We start from the raw sequence: 17,490 nt of genomic DNA on the forward strand, positions 1-17,490 counted from the left end.
ATGAGGAAATCGCATCAACACACGTTTTGTATTATCTACGGTGGCCTCAAGAGAACAACGTCCATTGTCAGATTTGTTGAGACAATTAAGTATATTTAATTAGTATTAGCTATGATTTATGCATCATACTTGTTTTCAGCTCATTATTTGAAAAATAATAACAAAAACCTAAGAAAAAAATGGCGATAGCCCATATTTGGAATGTAATTATGTTTGCATTACTAATGGGCAATCCCCTTTAAAAGTTACCCAACACGGGCGTTCCCCTTTAAGAACTTGACCCATTTAATAATTACGAACGTTGGTGGCGCTAGGCAGTTGTTGATGTTTCATCAACACAATACCGATCTGTGCATGTCATGTGTGTGATCGCCATGGATGGTACGATTTCACTGCTGAAAAACGATCAATGGTAAGTTTTTATAGTTTTCTAATAAATGGTCATATACCGTATACAGTGGTAATTGATACATCAGGAAGTAGGCTGTAGGGAAAAGTTTCCGTATGGCGCCACCACTTTTTCATTCGAAATAAAATAATATAGTATCTAATTTACCTGATTGATATATCCCTTTTTGTAAAAATTAGTGAAAAAGTGGTGGCGCCATACGGAAAGTTATCCGGCTGTAGATCTAAATGTTCATCAAGGCAAGTTTATAATTAAAAAGTAGATCTCTCTTATATTTATAAATTCGTTATTTTTTATTGTGAAATCATTATTTAATTTATGCGGTGATGGGTGCGGGATGCTTGAATTTGAAATCCGGGTTGAATCATACATAGACCTCCATTAATATTTGAACACACAGAGGTTGACATTTCCATGATCTGGGTTGTTCTGTCTGATTCTGAGGTGAAGGGAAGTGATTCTCGGGCTTGGGGGTCTTTATTTTTAACAAAGAATTTGATATACTAAAAGCGCCTTCACCCATGCCCAATTCCAAGGGCAGGGTAAACTTAAAAGTGCATACAAACATGACAAGCAATACAAGCTACATGTAAGAAGGAATGCAGGGATGAAAGGTAGTTTTTACTTTTAGTTTTAGTTATTTCTTTCTGAAAATTCAAAAATGGACATAAGTTCCTCAGAGGTTGTTTTAGATTGTTCCTAAAAAATGTTGGCTATGGTAAAACTTAGTATGTGCCGGCAATATCCGCTAATCTGTGTCGAGAAAGTTGCAAAAAACACATTTTTTTTATGGTCAACACCTTGTATTTTTTTAAAGGCTAACTTAAATAGCCAACATTTGTTTTGAATCAAATTAATATTTGAAGTTCAGATTCTATTCACTTCCTGATATAAATTTATATTCACAAATTATTCTTCTTATTCATTAGTCCAGCCATCTTGTGGAGGATATTGTGTGCGCGATGTGAAGCAATTAGAGAAAGATGTCTTGCTCAAGAATAAAATCTGTCATGACAGGGATGAGAACCCACACCCGGAACTTGAGTTTGGTGCGCTAAGCCCCTTGGCTAGGCCATACTACTTAAATTAAACTAAAATAAAATGTTGTCATTACTCATAGATCATCATTTTCAATGTTTTGTTGTAGATTCCACTGCATCATCTGCACAGGAGCCTTTGATGCTAAGTACTCAAGATGGCCACCAATGAAAATCCCTCCCAGGCTGAAGGTATCGTCATCGACAACGACTCTACCTCGTCTCCAGGCTCTAGTCCGGATATCATTGACTTGGATTCACCAGGATCCTCAACGGATTCCTTCTCAGCAAGTGACGCTTCACTGTGGGCCTGCAAACGTTGCACCCTCCTTAACCCTCCAGAAGCTCCCGTGTGTGCTGCTTGTGATGCACGCCGCTTTGCGTCCTCCCCATCAGCAGCAGTTGAGTTAATGGAGACGGACAAAAGTGTCACTCCAAAGATTTCCCAGAGGGAGCGGAGCAGCACCCCTGTAGAAACAGCCGTCCAGAATCAAGATGCTGAGCAAGAAAGTCCAAAACCACAAGCATCCAACAGAAACTCTTTTATTGACTCAGCAAAGCAAGGTATCGGACAATTCTTATCTAATGTAATGTCTGTTATGAAACCAACCTCTCCAGAGCCTATTACTCACTCAGCAGATGAAGTAAAGGCTGCTGTCAAAGAACCCAAAAATAAGCCCATTACAGAGATTCCTCAACCGTCTAATCAAGAAGATATATGGTCCTGCAAGCTCTGTACCTATCTTAATCCAGATGAGTTTGAGATATGCCAGATGTGTCAGTGCCCAAGCGGAAATGAACGAGTTGTACGAAAGAAAACTTCAAATACTGACGCTGACTATTTTCAGTTTCCACAATCAGCACATGATCTCTCAGGTGAGCCCAGCAAGACTCCATCATCCAGCAACACAGTGGTGTCTGGTCAGGGTGCCAGACAAGGAAGCCTAAAGGCTTCAAATTCAAAGGATGGAGACAGTACAGATTCTCCTAGTTCTGCTGCAGAGCCCATGGAACAGGAGGCAATTGATCTGACTGACTCTAAAAGATTGAACTCAGAAATGTGTACATCATGTGGGATTAAGTCTAAAAAATCTTCAGGCCTATGTGAACAATGTGGAAACTATCTGGGTAGCCAAAGTGGATCAGCTGATGCATCTGTAAGTGTAAAAGCAAAAGGGCCAGCAAGTGGACCGTCCAAGGCTTCAGACTCGGGTAAGCTATCGCCTAAAATGCCTGGTAAGGAGCGATCAACACGTGTTGCTCTCAGACGCAAACGCTGGACCTGTGCGAAATGCACCCTGGTTAACGATGACGTCCATGACCAATGCAAGGCGTGTGGAGAGGCTAAGGTTGCGGCGATGACACTACACAGAGAGAACATTCTCAGCCAGTTCATTCCTCGGGAGAACGAGTGGGCCTGTCCGCAGTGCACCTTTGCAAACCCGGTCGTCCTCAAGTCCTGCTCGATCTGCGGGACGTGGCGACTGAAGGAACCTGGAACGCAGAGTGAACACTGGCTGTGTCCCCAGTGCACCCTGGAGAACTCGTTGCAGTTAACCCATTGCAGTGTTTGTGGCGAAAAGAAAACGGAAGTAGAGAAAGGGGCAGTGGAGGTGATTAGGGACGGCCGGATGAAGCGACAAAAGAGTGTGATGTCGGCTTCCAGAAGGAAGGAAGATGAAGAGAATGCAAGGGAACAGTTTCAAAGAATCAGCCTTTTTTGTAAACATGTAAGTGAGAAAAAATGCTAATTTGGGGAAGAACATAGACAAATTGACTAGAGGGAGATTTCAACCATCGAACTACATTCTATGGATTAATGTGCCCACGCTCTAACAATCAAAACTTCTACCACCTGACCTCGGAAGATTTCGAATAAAAAATTGGTTATAACTTTACAACAAAATCGATTTGTGTAAAGCAATGTATACTTAGTACATTCCTGAGTCCGGTGTAGAAAACAAGTACATGCATATCACTTGGGTGGGATTTGAACCCAATAGTTCTAGTGATAGTTCAAATCCAAAATATTAGCAGTGGGCACCTCGGCATTCTTTCACTAAATTTGCGTCAAGGATAAACATTATGAAATGGGTAAAACACAAATGGTGTTAAATTATCCCCAATGCAAATTGAGCATCTATTAATAAAATTAGTTTGACAAAATTGAACATATTAACAAAATTTGTTTGACAAAATTGAACATAAATGTTAATAACAATTGTTTTAAGACAAAATTGAACATCTAATATTTAAATTTGTTTGACCACAATTGTTTATTTACTTTTGTGTTGGGTTTGAACTTGTATTTCTTTTTTATTTTCTTACCAGAACACTATGCAGTTTGTTGACGATTCCTTCCCACCGGCGCAGAGATCTCTCTCCTTTAAGCCCAGTGAGCCCGGACTCCACACCAAAGCCTCTCAGTGGCTCAGACCAGACCGCATCACATTCTCAAGCTCGGAGACGGTAGATTCGGTCAAGTGGGAGGTTTTCCGCACCCCACTTCCATCTGACATCTCACAGGGTGTCTTGGGAAACTGCTGGTAAGTTCACAAAATGGGAAAAGTCTGGAGGCAGGTCGAAACGTGTCAGCCCTGTATAAACCACTACTTTGCCAGAATGCATGTGGCGTGTCATGGCCAAGTGATTAAGAGCACCGAACTAAAAGTCTGGTGTTTCTGATCAGCAGAGTGTGGGTGTGAGACCCGGTCGTTACACTGTCCCTTTTAAAACAAGAAATACAATTGATTAGAACACAGTTATCCTAAACACAAAGTCTTGAGCATGAAATCCAAGGTTTTAAGAATAGTAACTTCCAAGTCAGAATCTTAAAAATGCAACTTTAGAAATGAAATTCACAAGAAAAACAGGATTATTACGATTGTCAAAGTATTCTACTAATTAAACAAGATCCATTATAAAGGTGACGCAGGCAAAATTTAGAACATCAAGTATAAATGTAATAAAAACTTGTGATGGGAGAACAAAAAATGTAAGTTTTTTTTGCTCTTGACTAGGTTTCTAAGTGCTTTAGCTGTCATTGTTGAGCGACCCGAGATCTTGGAGCATATCATGATTTCCAAGACGGTGAACAACGAGGGCGCTTATCAGATCCGACTGTGCCGAGATGGACTATGGGAAACAGTTCTTATTGATGACTTGTTTCCATGCGATGAAAGGGGCAGACTCGTCTTCTCAAAGGTAACAAACATTCATAAATTTACAACCCCAGGTTTGCCTGTAAACGTGGCAGGAGCCAAAAGTAATTCCAGATCCCTTTTTGAAATAAAACCAGTTAGAGATATGGAGATTGTAGAGTGTTATGGTCGAGTGGTTTAAAGCATCAAAATTCAAGTTCTGGTGGTTAAGTCATTGGAGTGTCGGTTTGGGTCCTGGTCGTGGCACTTGTAATACTTTACTATAATTGCTTCTCTCCACCCAGGGGTATAAATGAGTACCTGTCAGGGTAGAGGTTGATATTATGTATAAAGCTTTTCTTTTGTTCTTTTTCTTCCAGGCTAAAAGGAAACAGCTTTGGGTTCCATTGATTGAGAAAGCCCTTGCCAAGATGAGTGGGTGCTACGAGGCACTTGTAGCTGGTAGGTGCTTAGAGGGACTGGCCACACTGACTGGTGCACCCTGTGAGAGTCTACAACTACACGGTAGTGTACCTCGATTATTATACCTGTTTTATTATTCTATATTTTTGGTAATGTTACCAAAGATGCCTCATGAGTGAACAAACCTGTAAACTAGGGTGCTTGTTATGTGAACCAGAAACACCAGGGTTAACCCCTACTCTTACAAGTTAAGAGAGTTATTTTACGTTCACTAACAGTTCTTGTAATCTAGACCTACAACAAAATGTCACAGCGGAAGACATAGCAATTCTTTCAAAATGTCTTGTTCAAGGACACAAGTGCCTTGACCGACTGACTCGAACCCAAACTCTGCTGAACAGAATACAAGCTTGAGTCTGGTATGCTTAATCACACAGCCACTACATACCTTTAGGACTCGTCCAAAGTTTCAACATTTTTAGAACCCCAACCATAGTAATATTTAATCAACCTTGTTTTATGTACAAGTTTTTTATTTTCATTTATTTTTATTAATTCATAACCATCGTTATTGAGGGTAACCCATACAGGTCAGCTGATCATTCAGGGCCTAATATAACAATTCAAAATATCACAAGGTATAAAAAACAAAAGGGGAAATTGCTATCACAGCTCTGATATGTATAACACTTTTTGTTCAACTTTATGATCTACATTCAGTATTGTGTTTTGATGAACTGTTTTTTAAATACATTTTGTTGACAGCCAGCAGTGCAGTACGGGGTGAAGTCATAGACAAGGACCTGGTTTGGGCCAAGCTGCTTAGCTCTAAAGAGGCTGGGTAAGTCTCCATTATAGACCCCGATATATATACCCCTTGCATAGCGCACTCACGCATCTACCCTGTCGGCCATTTTGGGAGTAAAAAATGTACAAAGACTTGCACAACAGGTTTGACTCCCTAAGTGATGGAAGCTGCTCAGCTCTAAGGAGGCTGGGTGAGTCTCAATACGAGATGGTGGAGCTGAGAAGAAATGTGTTCAATACACATTGTTATACCTCAGTAACAAAATGTGAAGTTCGATTGGTCGAGAACCAATCATGTGCCGTACTTACTTGTTAGCAGCTAGTTAGTATTAGTAATAACAAACAAAGCAGTTAGCGCCGTCTCTTGATTAATACTTTTGTGCTGATTATCTTTAGGTTCTTGATGGGTGCCTCGTGTGGTGGCGGAAACATGAAGGTTGATTCTGAGCTGTACCAGAATGTTGGACTCAGACCCCGCCATTCCTACTCGGTTCTGGATGTTCAAGACATCTGTAGTAACAGGTGGGTAAAAAGGGAATAATTTTTTTTAAAGTCCATCGTTGATAAGCCTTTGCGACCAGTGTGACTAGTTTCAAAATCCCGACTATTGATTGCTTAGTTGAGTCGTGACTGCCGTTAACCAACTACTCGAGTATACTCGGTTAATCTTGCCGCCACGACTACTACAAAATAAATAGTCACAACTTCCTGCTCGGTGAACCAATTGTGTCGCTCATGACTGTTTATGAAAACATAAGTAACTTACGAAACACAATCAGACTTCACTGACACAATCCTTCAATCTTTTCAGTGTGAATTTTACTATATTGCGCCTGGGCCACAGTATGCCACATCTTGGGAATACAAAATTAGACACCGCCAAGTCAAAGTTGCAACTATTTGAAGAGTGACTAGTCAAGTAGTACATTTCACTAGTTGCCCAGGCTTATTCGTTAATACATTTTTTTGTCCCTATACGTCTGGAAAGCACTGATTATACAGGGCCACACATCGGCTGAGGGTAAAAAAACGCACAAAATAAATTCCTACATTGTTTAATCGCTGGTGTTTTTTCATTCAACAGATTAATTCGTCTTCGCAACCCGTGGGGGCGCTATTCATGGCGTGGGGACTGGTCAGATGATTGGCCCAAGTGGCCTCCGGACATGAGGGAGGCATTAATGGCCCATGGTGCCGGGGAAGGTGTATTCTGGATGTCACTCAAAGATATGATGAGGTAAGTTTTATTGACGGCCAGCAGGGGCATTAGCATGAGTTTAAAGGAACACGTTGCCTTGGATCGGTCGAGTTGAAAAGCATTTGTAACCGTTTTTTATAAAATGCATATGGGTAGAAAGATGTTGTAAAAGTAGAATACGACGATCCACACAAACATGCCTCGAAATTGCGTGGTTTTCCTTTTACCTCGTCAACTAACACGGTCGGCCATTTATGGGAGTCAAATTTTTGACTCTCATAAATGGCCGACCGTGTTAGTTCGCACAGTAGAAGGAAAACCACCCAATTTCAAGGCAAACTTGTGTGGATCATTGTATTCTACTTATAAAACATCTTTCCATCCATATGCATTTTATAAAAAATGGTTTCAAACGCTTTTTGTTTTACTGCCAACTCGTCCGATCCTAGGCAACTCGTCCGATCCTGTGGTTTTCACTACAGTTCCTAGACGGGCCTGTAATTGACAAGCTCAGGGACCAATTTAATAGAGCTGCTTAAGCACACACAAAAATTGCTAAGCATAATAAAATTTTGCTTATCAGAGTAAGGTTACCAGCAAAATTACCATATCACATGTACAATTTATGACTGGTATGCTGCTCGCTTCTGCCTTTGGTAAGCAATATTGTCTGCTAAAGCAGCTCTATGAAATAGTGCCCTGGTTTTTATGGGCTCTCTACACTTCCATTTTAGAGTGCTTTTTCGTTTGTTGTTTTGTTTTGCTTTGTATTGTATAAATAGATTTACTTATTGTTTCCTTGTAGTCGTTATCTCTATGTTTATGTTTTATGAGTTTGGAATGGAAAGTGAATTGAATCGAACTGAATCAAAATTGAATTGAAGTGGCCGTCCACGGCCTTGTGATGTAAGGTGATATCCCATACAAAATACCAAAACATTTAAACACTAACTTTCTGCTTAGATTCTTTGACTGTGTGGATATTTGCAAACTCCACTCCAACTGGGCAGAGGTCCGGGTCGAGGGAGTTTTACCCAACTATGCCGGGGGTCCAATGAAGGTGACAATGCTGACGGTTGACAAGCCGACAGAGATTGACTTCACTCTCAATCAGACATGGAGGTAATAATAATAATAGTTATTTTTTTTAATGCAAGTCGCCAGACACACAAGGCCTGAAGGCCATTTCAAGGTGTGGGCTACATAATGTTCTTTATACATGTGTATTTGTTTATTTATTGTTCTGTGTATTGGTTTTCTACAGGGCCCCCAGGGAGAACAGTGTTTTTACACTATAAGGGCTACCCTGTATAAATAATACTTAATAATAATAATAATAATAATAATAATAATACAAAGTATTGTTAATAATAATAATAATACCCAACTTAAGGGTGCTAAAGGTGCACAAAAGAGAACCCTCACAGAGAGAAGAAAGAGGAAAGTAAGACAGAAAACAATTACAAAAAGACCATAATGTTTAAGTAAGTTTGCAAACTAATCTTAAAAGTTTCAACATCATCCTAATAAAAGGCGCTCATGGTGAATTACCTGCCAATATTGAGGCTTATACATATGAATATACTCTGGTCACTCGACCATTTGTTTCATTCATTAAACCATCTCAGCTCCCTGGAGACTATACAACCTGTGCTGCCAAGTATGCAGCGCACCAAGCTAAGTCAATCACTTGAAACATCTCTACCCATTTACTCCTGAAGGATGACAAGAAATGATACGAAAGTATCTTGCTCATGGACACAAGTGTCATGACCGGGATTCGAACCCACACCCTGTTGACTTGGCCACCAGAACTTGAGTCTACTGGGCTGCTGACAACGACACCACTTCTTTTTTCACCAAAAATGATTCATTCAAACTTTTGTTTAACAATATTTTGTATGTCATTCACAGGAGATTAGAGAAGTCCTCCCGAAACCCCCTTGACCTCACAATTGTCGTCCTGAGAGCATGCGGTATGACGACCTCTGGCATGTCAAAGGTCGTGACTTACTGCAAGAGGCAGCTGAGGGCGTTTGTCGGCTGTAGTGCATTCTTTGAGCCTGGTTTGTACGTAGTGGTGTGTATGGCGTTCAATCACTGGAGTACGGGTGTGAATATGAGTGGTACGTTATGCTTCATTGTTTTGCAAGTTAATGTCGTTCATAATTCTGCTGCTGTCCAACTTGTCAATATTGTGGCATCCATCCTTGATTATAATACTCATTGTTAGTCTTCAACTGTATGCTTAATTGTCATTGTCGACATGACAATAAATGTCCATTGTTTTTCTGCTTGTTGTCATGTGGTGAATGCATCTAAATAGTGCACAGTCAACCATACTACTGTGTGACCGATCAGAATCAACATGTGTGGTTTTGAATGGTAGATTTACTTTGCCTGCCTGAAATGTGAAATCATGTTGTGAGTGCATCTACACAGTCACAGTCAACCCTCTTACTGTCTGACCATTCAGAATCATTCACTTTGGTTATAGAATGAACTATGCCAGCCTGCAATATGATATCATGTTGTGGCATTCACAGTACACAGTCAACCCTTCTACTGTCTGACCATTCAGAATCATTCACTTTGGTTATAGAATGAACTATGCCAGCCTGCAATATGATATCATGTTGTGGCATTCACAGTACACAGTCAACCCTTCTACTGTCCGACCATTCAGAATCATTCACTTTGGTTATAGAATGAACTATGCCAGCCTGCAATATGATATGTTGTGGCATTCACAGTACACAGTCAACCCTTCCACTGTCTGACCATTCAATATCACAATCCACTGTTGTTTTAAATGATAGATATACTATGCCAGCCTGCAATGATATCATGTGGTGCACTCTTAACACAGACCCTCATCCAAACACTCATTTGACCTATTAAACAATGTTTGATAACTTTTATTTGGACTAGGTCTACGGAGTCCCACAGGAGCCAAAGACCATCCTCCCTATGCCCTGACTCTACACAGCTCCCATCCAGTCAGTGTCAGTCAGATCAAACCAACCCAGCACGCCATTGCAGATGCTCTCATCATGCTGGCTGTACAAAAAGGCAAACGACATGAGGTACTAGACTTATTTTGTTTTGGGGGTTGTTGTTTTGTTCGTTTATTTGTTTGTTAGTTAGTTTGTTTGTCTTTTGTTTCTTGGGGAATTCCCCAAACAAAAAAGCTAAATTCACTAGCTTCTGGCCCGGTATCCAGTGTCCAATTTTAGCCCTGTTTAGGGTGTTAAAAGAGTATGTAATGTTGACCTCTGAACTCGTGCATGCTGGTGTTTAAAAGTGTGTCTTACACTTGAGTGGTCAAACAAATGGTAAAAAGCGGTAGTTATCGTTTGGTGCTCGATATATAGTGGTCTTGGATGAGATCGATGGGGCAGAGCAACTTCTCAGATAGCCAAAGGATAAATTCACAATATTTCCTTATGAAATAAAGAATAGCTCTTTATCAGCATGGTAAAGGGCTATTCTATGGAATAACAATATTGAATGCTAATAATCATTTTGCAAATAGGAACCAGGCTATGTTGTTCTTCCAGCCCATAGAGTTATACATAAGAACTAGAGGGCGCACGAGTGATGCTTCGTGCACAAACGCCATGGGACCGCAAGATGACAAGCGCGTCATTCTGCACACGCGTTGAATATGAAATACACGTTTGAGGTTTTTTTTATTGAACGCTCACGCGATGCTGTTTGTTCAACTTACAAAATGGCTGCACAAACACACGCTGTGAGATGCCAGTTTTGTCAACTTAGAAAATGGCCGCCTGCGCGCATGCCGGAGTGCGTATATAGGCCAATGCGCCCTCTAGTTCTTATATATAACTCTATGTTCCAGCCTCAGTTGGGTAACATTGATATTATCGGGGGAAAAAAACAAGATGGCTGCACCATGATAAAGGTCTGTAAACTGACATTTGATAATCCTTTGCAGGGTCGGGAAGGTGTGACGTGTTACAACCTAGACCATGGATGGTCAGGTTTCATCATCGTGGTAGAGAACAGACACTCTGACTACAGTCTGCATATGAAGTGTGACTGTAATGGGAGCTTTAATGTAGTGTCTACTAGAGGTAGTCTGATAACTGTAGACTGTATACCACCGCTACACAGGTCAGTTTCAGCAAATACTAACTAGTTCCTATATAGCGCATTCCACAATAGCGTCTCAATGCACTTTATTACATCAATGTCTACAAGGCATTTATATATCATCAATAAATCAAGAACGCAGGAGGTAAGATTTGGTTTTAATAATTGTCAGTGTTTTGACGATGGCTATAGAAATCTACTCTGATGCAGTAGAGAAGTCTCTACTCCGGGGTAGTAGAATATATACGTGTAGCAAGACAAGTTCTCAAAAGAACTACTCAACAAGTAGATATACAGATGGTGTTACTGCAAACCAAATATCCATTCATAAATACAGTTTCTCCATTCTGATTGGTCGAGAGGGCATCACGAGGGGTTGTTCACCACACATTGATTCCCTTATTGATACCTCACCATGCAATGCCTCACATCCATACATTTATTTAGTGCCACTAGATCAAGAAGACTCCAATCTAATGATTGGGTATAAATAATTGTTGATACCCTTGTTGATCAGATTCTCTGATCGGGAAAGTGAGTGAAATCCAGGTATTGGGAGCAAAATGAGAAAAGGTGTGAGTTGATGCAGACTTGAGAAGCTTGACAGAGTTGGGTTTCATGAGGCAAGTCAGATGCTGAGCAAGGATTGCGCAAAAAGGTCAATGCTTCTTATTAAAATCATTCATGGATCCTTCTTTATCTTTCAGACAAGTTTTGACCGTCCTGACCCAAGTGGTGGAGTCCAGCTATACCATCTGCCATCTGACGACCCACCGTCTGTCCCTGAAGAAAGACCTCCAGGACTGGGGCCCTCGTAGGGCGAGTCATGTCCCAGAAATCACACCAGACATCATGGGACTGCACCAGCCGCGTCCCATTTAGAGTCTGTGCGTCCGATTGAAGATGGTCAGTCTATAGGACTGCAGAAAGACCTCCAGGACTGGGGCCCTCGTAGAGCGAGTCATGTCCCAGAAATCACACCAGACATTATGGGACTGCACCAGCCGCGTCCCATTTAGAGTCTGTGCGTCCCGGTATGTACTACCGTCCCGGTATGTACTACCGTCCCGGTATGTACTACCGTCCCGGTATGTACTACCGTCCCGGTATGTACTACCGTCCCGGTATGTACTACCGTCCCGGTATGTACTACCGTCCCGGTATGTACTACCGTCCCGGTATGTACTACCGTCCCGGTATGTACTACCGTCCCGGTATGTACTACCGTCCCGGTATGTACTACCGTCCCGGTATGTACTACCGTCCCGGTATGTACTACCGTCCCGGTATGTACTACCGTCCCGGTATGTACTACCGTCCCGGTATGTACTACCGTCCCGGTATGTACTACCGTCCCGGTATGTACTACCGTCCCGGTATGTACTACCGTCCCGGTATGTACTACCGTCCCGGTATGTACTACCGTCCCGGTATGTACTACCGTCCCGGTATGTACTACCGTCCCGGTATGTACTACCGTCCCGGTATGTACTACCGTCCCGGTATGTACTACCGTCCCGGTATGTACTACCGTCCCGGTATGTACTACCATCCCGGTATGTATGTAGTTTTAGGTTAGTGCAGGCTACTAACCCCAGTTGTTGTTAAAGGTAATTGTACAATGTACATTGGTTTGAGTTTTGGTTTCCAGTTACATAACATTACTGACTCTAGTTTATGGTTTACAGGAACGTTACAGAATTGGTATAAAAACAAAAATCGTGAAGATCACAGATTTACATAAAACTTACACGGTCTAATGATGATGATAGTAGAAAACATCCCTTGAAATATTTCTGTCTGAAATGTCATATTTGATGAGAAATAAATAATCAAATTTCGCGTTTGGGGTTTATCGCTCATAGGTAGCGTTTTATTCATTTTTGTTTTGGCATCGATGCAATGCAAAGTTTGTAATTGGTTTTTCACTATTTTCTCGTGACCCAGATGGCCGATCGATCTCAAACTTCTACAGGTTTGTCAGTTTATGTATATTGTGGATTACATAGAGTGCTTACACTGCCAGCAACTTTTTTGCTAGCAAAACCAATTCTGTAATGTTCCTTTAAAAAACATGAACATTAGTGACCCTAGTTGTGGTTTAAGAATACATTTCTTTTACTGACCCTCTATAGTTGTGGTTTAAGTTACATACACCCTAGTTGCGGTTTAAGCTGTGGTTCAAGTTTCATGTATGTTACAGACCCCAGTTGCAGTTTAAATTCTTTGTATACTGATGCTCATGTAGTGTTTGAATGTTATGTAGTGTGTTGTGGTGTGGTGTGGTGTGGTGTGGTGTGTAATGATTGTAGTGATGTGTATAATGTGTCCATATCTTTTCACATTGTGTTGTGTGCCCTCCTCATTGTGACACTGTGTATATTTCTTGCAATAAAGCTGCCGTTTTCACTGCACATAAATAATTTGTTCAGTGAGAAGATAAGTTTCATAAAATTAACATTTACTCAAGGAGATAACTTTATAAATAACAAAATTATATTCTGCTATTCTATTCAAAGCCTTTTTTATATTAAAAGTTTAAGCTATGTATTTCCAATACCCGGGGCTGGGCCCAATGCGCCTTATTTTTGACTGCATGAGGGCACTATAAATAGTATTCTTATCACTTCTGGGGGTATACACGTTTCGCCCTGTACAGATTAATAGGTGTTCTGTCACTTTTGTTTTGCCGTAGTTTCAATTTGCTTCAGAGGTAGATTATAACGGCTCCTTTAAAAGTCTTATTGTCCATGATGGATTAGATGTCTGTGGTGGTAATGTGTTCCAATCTTTAATAACTGTTTTGGGTATGATTGAATATACAATGTAACCCCGGAAGTGATTGAGAGCGCCCTCACGCAGTCAAAAATATGGCCCATTTCATAGAGCTATTTAAGCAGACATTGTTGCTTATTGTTTACTTGGCAGAAATGAGCAGGAGCCCAGTCACAAATTGTACATGTGACTTGGTAACTTGGCTGGTAACCTTAAAGGGAGTTCTATCAAATTCCTTGCATGATTGGTTGATGAACCACTTGGTTTCAAAGTTCAAACTTGTTGAAACATCGAAGTTGAAACACAAGATGCACATAGGGCATGGCTGCTATTGCGAACTGAACTATGGGAGATTACTCGATAGAAATAGGCAGTTTTTGATCAGCTTATCATGTTGCAACACAAGTAGTGAGCACTTTCATACATCCCTAGAGTACGAGTGTTATGTCCGTAGGGGCTACATAAGAACCCAGTAGTTATAGGTTTAACGATAATTTTAGGGGGCTAATCATCCTTACTCGCAGCTAAGAGCTGAATTGCGAAGGACGCGGCTACAACGTGTTCGAGAAGCAGGCATGCAAGGGCGCCTTTGGCTGCCAGCCACATCAACCCAATATGACCACCGATCACAGCCAAGATCGAAAGTGTTTGATTTTTCCCGAGGGAGGAAAACCGGATAGTCTGGAAAACCCTCGTGGCACAGCAGAGAACCAACGCACAACTCAACTCACATGGCCCTGGCAAGGAATCGAAGCCAACTATGCCACCCTTAATGATAACGTAACACCAGTTGGGCAAAATTTTATAAATTATAAGTGACCGAAAAAGAAGGTGTTAAAGTCTTTCTCAGGTTTTCTTTGTTGATTTAATTAATATAATTTACTTACATGTATGTCCTGCATACATTTCTTGATAATTGTTACAGATATAAACCGTTAAACTGAAGTAGTTAAATAAGTAGAAATGCACGCGCATACAACTCAATAAAATTATGGTTGGGACCAACTTGATTTTGGGAGTGCAAATTCCTGCAAGACTTGCAGTCCAGTCCAAAATGATTAACATTGCACAATCCTGTAAGTTTTGTTTAAATGGAACCAGTAAAATAAGAATTACTGAATACTGAATCATGATTGAACAGGGTAGGTTAATCACTTTGTGGTCAACCTTCTTTACAGCAGCTGAGCAGTTACACGTCTTGGAAATATTTTTGTATCCTGCCACCACTTCACTCATTTTTACTGAAAAGCAATATCTTATTTGAGTAAATTAGATACCAATCTATTTCACAAAGAATGAAAAAGTTATGGCATGATACAGAAATGTTTCCCAATTGTCTCAACTCCCTTAATAGCAACTGCTTAATAGTGCCTTAGTGTTAACATGTGTCGTGTTTGTATATAATTTTGCCACACAAAAGTGAATTTTCTCACCTAGTAATATTAACTTCTAAATTCCACATTTTGTTATAATTAATCAGAAAGTATTTTATAATACTTACTTATCCAGGGCTTGAAGCAGCAAAAGTTGAAATTTTTTTGTTTATCCCTCCATGAGTTTTGAGTGGCTGGTCTTCAGGGATCCCACTGGTTCTCAGGTAATTTACAGGGTTGTAGATGCATCATCTCTGTGCACCAGTGAGGTGTACACCAGTGAATAGTAGTCCAAAATAATGTGCTTTTGTCATATACAAAGTACCAGGAGAAGGTTGTACATGTATTATGTAATTGTACCATAGAAATACAACCCAGATAATGCTGTGTGTGAAGTTATGTGTGCAAAACTATTTTTTTAGTCAATTCAAGCATGCCGCCATTTTATGTAGGCATTTTATGTAGGCTACAATTGTAGATGTTTGGTAAATTTCAGCTTTATTCCCATTGGTTGAGCTGGTTTAATTTTGCCATAAAGCCTTGTCACATAGTATATATCTATACTCCATGTCCACAAACTCGCTGTTCGATCTCAAATCTATCTCAAATTTAATTGTTATATTTAATTGATTTGTTTTATCCTTTTCTAAATGAAGAAGGCATTTTTTAACATTGGTTTAAAAGGTATTTTGTTGTTTTGCACGAACATTTAATTTAAAGGTTTTTTGGTGAATAGTGTATGCAAACTAATCAACTAAAGAAATTATAATTAAGAATTTGTTTCATTGTATCAGGCTAACCTTGTTCCCAGGGATGATCAATCTCGCTGTGTCATGTTTTCCCAAACATTGGTATTGGTTTATTAAAATATGCCAATATATGGCACATTTTATTTAGGCATTTGGTTGCTCCACTTAATGGCATGCCCCAGTATGCTAGCCCACAATAGAGACATCAAGTCATTGTCCCCTCCCATTCTTTTTTGATCTTGCGACATGTCTAAATGTATGCAGTTTAGGGTGACCGTGTAACAAAAAATACAACTCACTTGAAGTGAAATTGCGCCAGAAGACTTGCTTTTGAAATGCCAGTAAATGTCCTACAAGGGGTTAAAAGAGATTTTATGAGCGTGTGCGCAGAGCAGTCACTTAGGAGTAAATCTGAGCTTTTTTTCAGCACCCCTACCAGGGGTTAGTGACGAGAGACATCAATACAGTGCGCTGCCCATGGTAGCGAGGCTGTGGTCAAACAAATGTAAACATGTAGCTTTATTAAAGAAATATTGGACAGTTTTTCATATATATTTATACGATTTATATAAATTTTTGTTAAAATTTCTAACTATAACAGGTGTTTTGGGAAATATTTTTTTTGGTGAATTATGGATTAATCAAAACGCTATTAAACAGCGTTCAATTTTTTTATCACGGTGAAATACAAGAGGAGTATTTATTGTCAGAATCATTTTAAATTGTCGCATCAAAGTGCAAATGTTGTATCATAAAATAAAGTCCACTGTGATGTATATGAGACCAAGAGGGCAAAGAAACCCATTGTTCTCGTTAGCAAAATGGTGCTGATCTAGACCTTTCAATTGCAACGTCACAGCCCGAGCTTTTAACAACCGAGGTTGGAAGACTATGGAAAGCCATAAACAAAACAATTGAATAAGTGTTGAGTAAGTGTTGAACTTGTTGGAAACAAAGCAACCAATCATGTGAGGTGTACTCATGTGCCAGGTATGACCTTTTTCTATTCATTGTGGAAGTATGGCCTTAATATACTGCACACTATTGGTAATTGTCAAAGACCAGTATTCTCACTTGGTGTAGCTCAACATATGCATCAAATAACAAACCTGTGAACATTTCAGCTCAATTGGTCGTCGAAGTTGCGAGATAATAATTAACGAAAAAAACACCCTTGTCACACGAAGTTGTGTGCTCCCAGATGCTTGATTTCGAGACCTCAAAATCTAATTCTGAGATCTCGAAATCAAGTTTCTTGAAATCTACGTTACTTCAGAGGGAGCCGTTTCTCACAATGTTTTTATACTATCAACGGCTCCCCATTACTGGTTACAAAGTAAGGCTTTATGCTAATCATTATTTTGTTTTGAATAACTACTAATAGTGTCCACTGCCTTTAAGTTGTGACCATATTCAAATCCAACAGCTTGACCTTGGGCTAAGGCTAACAGGCCTGTATGCTT

At 40.2% G+C, this 17,490-nt stretch overlaps 1 protein-coding gene across 1 annotated transcript; it reads left to right on the forward strand.

The window, feature by feature from the left end:
- The first annotated feature begins 374 nt into the window (after positions 1–374).
- LOC117293586 (calpain-15-like) lies at positions 375–12,032 on the forward strand. The gene is made up of 13 exons (XM_033775945.1): positions 375–381; positions 1,597–3,176; positions 3,778–3,992; positions 4,467–4,650; positions 4,967–5,111; positions 5,775–5,850; positions 6,213–6,338; positions 6,901–7,053; positions 7,978–8,136; positions 8,929–9,140; positions 9,946–10,100; positions 10,973–11,151; positions 11,838–12,032. The coding sequence occupies exons 1-13, from the start codon at positions 375–377 to the stop codon at positions 12,010–12,012; spliced, it is 3,366 nt and encodes a 1,121-aa protein (XP_033631836.1). The 3' UTR covers positions 12,013–12,032.
- Positions 12,033–17,490: the final 5,458 nt, after the last annotated feature.

Source organism: Asterias rubens, chromosome 8 (assembly GCF_902459465.1).
Source record: "Asterias rubens chromosome 8, eAstRub1.3, whole genome shotgun sequence".
In the NCBI taxonomy this organism is placed as follows: domain Eukaryota; kingdom Metazoa; phylum Echinodermata; class Asteroidea; order Forcipulatida; family Asteriidae; genus Asterias; species Asterias rubens.